The sequence below is a fragment of the Talpa europaea genome, assembly GCF_964194135.1.
Source record: "Talpa europaea genome assembly, chromosome: 1".
In the NCBI taxonomy this organism is placed as follows: Eukaryota; Metazoa; Chordata; class Mammalia; order Eulipotyphla; family Talpidae; genus Talpa; species Talpa europaea.
Window position 1 is genome coordinate 43737971 of NC_140073.1, and position 5968 is coordinate 43743938.

Sequence of the window (5968 nt, forward strand, 5' to 3'; positions counted from 1 at the left end):
CATTCAATAACTAGTTGTATATGATTTGAAGTTGACATTTCTCGCAGCTTGTAATAATGAAAAAATTTGGTATTTGTATTTTTATAATCTTTTTGTTTTTAATTCTTTATTGAAGTAAATTGCATTGTTATATAAGTTTCAGTTATGCATCATTATATTTATTTTTTAATTTGGACAGGATGATGGAATAACATAGCTCACATAATGTTAACTTACAACAGGACTAATCTTCAGCCTGCCATCTTCCTACTGATTGGAATTCCGGGATTGGAGGCAGCCCACATATGGATTTCTATCCCTTTCTGCCTGGTCTACCTATTGTCAGTGATGGGAAATATTGCCCTTTTATTAATTATCAAGACAGACCACCAATTGCACGAACCTATGTATCTCTTCTTATGTATGCTCTCTGTGGTTGATTTGATGCTAACTTCTTCTACACTACCCAAGATACTCAGCCTTTTCTGGTTCAATGACAGAGAGATCTACTTTGAAGCTTGTCTCACTCAAATGTATCTTGTCCATTCTCTGTCTACTATGGAATCTGGATTTATCTTAGCTATGGCTTTTGACCGTTACATAGCCATTTGCCATCCACTAAGACATTCCACTATCCTAACACCTGCAGTGATTGTCAGTTTGGGCTTGGTTGTTGTCTTCAGAGGAGCTATACTCCTCAGTCCACACCCCTTCTTACTGAGGTGGCTCTCCTATTGCAGGACTAATGTCATCTCCCACACTTACTGTGAGTTTATGGCCCTAGCAAAGCTTGTTTGTACTGAGATCAAGATTCGTAGAGCCTACAGTCTAATTGTGGCCTTCCTGACTGGGGGACTGGATTTCGTATTGATTATCTGTTCTTATGCCCTTATTCTTCTTACAGTCTTTAAACTCCCATCCAAAGCTGCCCGTCTCAAGACTTTAAGTACTTGTGTCTCCCATGTATGGGTCATCTTGATGTTTTATACACCAGCCTTTTTCTCGTTCCTCACTCACAGGTTTGGCCACCACATTGCTCCACATATCCACATTATTATAGCAAATATATACCTTCTTATTCCACCCATGATGAATCCTATTATTTATGGTGTTAAAACCAAAAGAATCAGGGAAGGCTTGCTTAAATTCTTAACACTGAAATGTGTTTAAAACCAAAGGAATAAGGAAGGGGTTCCTTAAAGTCTTGATATTGAAATGCATTTGAAAGCATAATTGCACTTTTGAGATTTTCCCTTTATGTTTTGCTTTCAAAAGTTAGACTATGATTCCCTAGGTAAGACTATCTTTTTCTTAATTCTACCTGGAATTTGCTGAGCTTCCTGGATGTGAAGAGTGAAGATTTTCACTAAATTTTAGAAATTGGTGATTGTTAAATCTTCAAATGTTATTTTTGTCCCTTCTCCCATTTTCTTTTTGTTTTGGGGAGGTTGCTGTTTTATTATTAGTTTGTTTTTGAATCCTGAAGGTCTCTGAGACTGTTCATTATTCCACATCTTTTCCCCTGATTTTCTGGTTGGTTGGGTAGCATCATCTGATCTACCTTAAAGTCTTATCATTCATTATTTTTTCTGCTAGTTCAAATATGCTTTTGAGTACCAGTACTGAATTTTACTTTACATTTATGATTCTTTTCTACTCCAGAGCTCCTATTTGGTTCTTTTAATGATTCCTATCTCTTTATTCTCAAATTGGTTTCACATAATTCTCAAACTTTCATCTTGTTTTTTATACATGGTCTTAAGTTCTTAGAGCATTTAAAAGAGTTTATAAGCAACTCTTTGGCTAGTAAGCTATGTTTCTATTTTGATAGGTTTTTGTTTTTATTTTTAATCCTGTGCATGGGCTCTATACATGGCCATGTGGTTTTCCAGATTCCCAGGAATGTGCTGGAACTTTTCAAATTTTCCTATGACCATCTCACTCCCTAGCTTTTTCTTCTTAAGTTTGCTGATCTTGTCAATTTAATCAGTAACTTTACCTCCAAATGCTTTAATGTTAAACAATTGCCACCACAAATGCTTTATTCTCATCAAGTGACTTTTGAGTCAGAACAAATGAAAACAAGCCTGAGGAATAGAACATTTTAGTGAGCTTCCAGATGTCAGGCAATAGCAGTTTACTTTCATGGTGAAATTTGAATTTTTTAAAGATTTATTTATGTGTAGAAGAATTGGGGTATGGGCCAGAGGTGCAGGGGTTGAGAGAATCCATCAGAGACAAAACGGGGAGCAGAACAAGCAGATTTACTGAAATACACTGCTCAGGGGAGCAACGGGTGAGATAGGAAAGGTCTGCTGCACCATGTGGATTAGCTCCCTGGCTGGGGATCAAACTCAGGCCGCAGCCAAGATAGCACTGAGACTTTACCCTGGGGAGGCTCCGAAATTTGAATTTCTAACCCAATTTTCCCCTTCACTTGGATGTGAAATGTTGGTTTTCAAAGATATCAAATGTTTTTATAGTAATTGCTTTAATATTAATATCAATTCCTGTATCAGTGATATTTCTGAGTCAATTTTAATTATTTTTATTCCTCACTTATTATGAGCTTAGTGTTCCTACATCTTTTCATGAAGTACGCATCATTAAATTGGATGCCAGACATTGTGAATTTTACCTTGTTTGATGTTATTTATTCTTATTCCTACAAGCATTTTTAAGCTTTATTCTGTAACTTGAATAGGTTATTTAAAAATGGATTCATTTCTTCAGGTTTTGTTTTTAAGCTGTTCTATATGAAACCAGAGCAACCTTTCATCTTGTGCCCTTTTTGCCCCATTCTAGCCTTCTTTAATAATCTGCATCACCATCAATTATGAGAAGCTCTTATGAGAATTAATCAGTATGGAAGTGAGTACTCAATAGCAGACCTTCTAAAGTTCAACAGAATATTCTTTCTATGCAGATTATGTATCTCTGGGTTCTGATCAACTAAGTCTAATTGTTTTATTATCCCAAGAATCCCAGCGCCAGATCTTGAAGTTATGAAACAAGCTGGACTCTGCCTAGATTCTATCTTTCTCTAGTGTATTTTGGTAAATTTCCCTTTGAACTAAGCTTGGACAATTACCAAAAAGAAAACCAAGCAAACAAAATTCATGGGCTTCCCATCTCTCAGATTCATTATTTTCATGCCTGATGTCCATTAGGTTGAGTGCCTTTGCTTCCTATATTTTATGGTATTTTAGTTGTTTCATGCAGGTCCTTGCTACTCCCACTTCCAGAAATAAATGCTCTAACTAGTTTTTCTGATGTTAGATTTTAGAAATCCTTAATTATATGAAATCTTATATCTTAATATTCACTATACAACTTGTAAACATTTTCTAAATGTTCACTAGTTGAATGAAAACACACACACACACACACACACTATATACGCAAAGACTGCCATAAAATTTTTAAGCTGAGCTAAGTCTACCCAAATGGATGTAGGGAAAGCTATAGCCTTCACTCTTTAAGGTGCTATCTGTTCCTTGTATTCTTTATTTTGTTTTATCATGGCCAGTTCCCTTGCATTTTTAGTGAAAACATCTTCTAAGTGAGTAGAAAAGACTATAAAGAGTATATATCAGCCTTAGAGACTGAGAAGTGCCCACACATTAGATACTCATTCTTTTATTTTTGTTGTTGTTATTTTTTCTTTTATTTATTTATTATTATTTTTAATTTTATGTAATTTTTACATTTTTCATTTTTGCACAATGTATACATTTTCATCTTGGTTATAGTCCCCATACAATTTCCACCCCTCCTTGTTTTGATCCTATTCCCTCCTCTCCACTCTGTAGTGTGTCTCTGGTTTATAGTTGCTTGTAGATTTTGACCTTACCTACCACTCAACAATTGATTTCTCTCTTACTGACATTAAAAATTATTCAGTCAATCTCAGTAAGTACTTAACCATTTTAATTTGCCCTGTTTATTCCATTTTAATTTGCTACTGAAATGAATATAAATATGTTGTATTTTTTTCATAATTTGTGAAACAGTATGTGTTATTTTTAACACAGACGGGTAGAATATTTATGAACAATATAAAGAAAAACATAAATAATTCCTATCTGATTTTGTTCTTGCATGTATACTATATCTTACAAGCATAAATAATTAGGTAATCTTTGCTGATATATCTATATGAAATGGGAATAATTGTTATAAGTTTGCATGATTGTTTTAGGGTGTTTTAGTGATTTGTAGGGGAATCAGGAATTTTTTAAATGGACTCGGAACAGATAAATACTGTTGGTTTGGAGTGTTCATTTAAACAATGAGATAAGGCCTGGATACTAGTCTAAAGTTTACATCATGCTCACAGACCTCAGTCACCTCAGACTCTGGTCACCTAATCTGAGAGAAAGATATCAGCTGATACGCCCTCATTTTGTTTAAGGCATGTAGAAGCTTACCCACACTTTTTTAGATTAGCTCTGATGGTTCATTCATATATGTGACAATAAAAAATTAATGTGCTATAGCAACAACAACTGAGTAGGGAGGCCGTACACTCCTAAAATACAAACAACAATGTAAACAAGGTTGTCATCTCAACAAAAAATACTAATTTGAAAAATTACTTCTCTATATTCTTTTAGATATGGACATTCAAATCATTTCCACTCTCAAAATCTTCCTTTGAATTGTCATTTGTTTAAAACTAAATTCAAATCCTAAACTACTCTATAAAGACCTCTGAGTAAAAGTCTTTGATGTAAAATCTCTTAAGTGGTTCCAAACAGACAATGGTCTTTGCTGTTCCTCAAACCTGTTAAATGTATTCCAATTTCAAGATATTTTTATTTTCTCTTTGAAATGTGTCAGACTCTTTTCATTATATATCTTTACATCATTTCTTTACATACTTCTCTTTATTTAGGTCTCTATCGAAAGTCACCTCTTCTACAGGGATTTCAATGACTAATAAACTTAAAACAGACACTCCAATTATTTGTTAAAATGCAATCCTATGTAATTTCTCTGTAGTTCATCATTTAAAATAATAGTGATATGTGGTCCCCTCACTAGTGGGCTAGATTCTTGAAAGGAAGGAGGGAAGTTTTCTGTGTGTTCAAATGTTGTTCTCCAAAATATCTAACATAGATTCAGGTACATAGTATGCATTGTATAAATATTTGTTGAATACAAAATTGTTAAATGACACACATATACAAATATATGCCTGTGTATATCTGCATTTTGTTTGGAATATATATATCACTATCCTTTTTATAGGTACAGTACTTTTTATAGATACATATGAATGTACCTGCATATATATGTATAGATAGAAGTGAATCTGTGTATGTGTGTATGTATATAAGAATAGACATATAATGTTTGTAAATATAAATGCAGAGAGAGAAAGAGAGCAAAACAGCACAATGCCATGTATGTTACATCTGACTATCATAAAGATTCAGTTTTCAACTTTATTTCTGCATTACCCTCTCAGACATGTGACCACATTCTTAATGTCAAATGAACTAATGAGGTCAGAGATATAGAACTTGAGCAAATAAATTGTTGTTTTAAAAATCTCCCTCAGTCTCACGCAAATCAAATTTCATGCCAACTGTCATTGTGTAACAGACAAATGTACACTTTCTCAGGTATCATATATATTTTCTAGAAGGTAAAGAAAGATCTGCTGCACAGTCTGGAACTCCTGGGACTCCTCTAAGAGGGACTATAAACACTGCAGTCAGTCTTCCATGCAGGGAATTATTCAAAACTGAGTCCCTGCCTTTAATTCAACACAACACAGTTAAAAAGGAGGGACAGAGAAGTCATCTATCTATGTTTGTTCAAGTCCAAGAAACAAGAGGGGATGATGAGGACACTACAGAATTCTGCTTTGAGGCAGAGCCTCCTAGAGCTAAGAAATGAATATACAAAATTATTGTGGATTCCTGAGACTTTGCTATGTTGAAAACAGACATGCATTAGAAGAAGATAAGTTACAGCCTCA

General features: G+C 34.2%; 1 protein-coding gene across 1 annotated transcript; it reads left to right on the forward strand.

Annotated features, from left to right (window-relative positions):
* Window positions 1-204: 204 nt before the first annotated feature.
* On the forward strand, window positions 205-1149 carry LOC311182446 (olfactory receptor 52D1-like; the record flags this gene model as incomplete). The annotated part of the gene is made up of 1 exon (XM_084251238.1): window positions 205-1149. The coding sequence occupies one exon, from the start codon at window positions 205-207 to the stop codon at window positions 1147-1149; it is 945 nt and encodes a 314-aa protein (XP_084107364.1).
* Between the last annotated feature and the right edge of the window lie 4819 nt (window positions 1150-5968).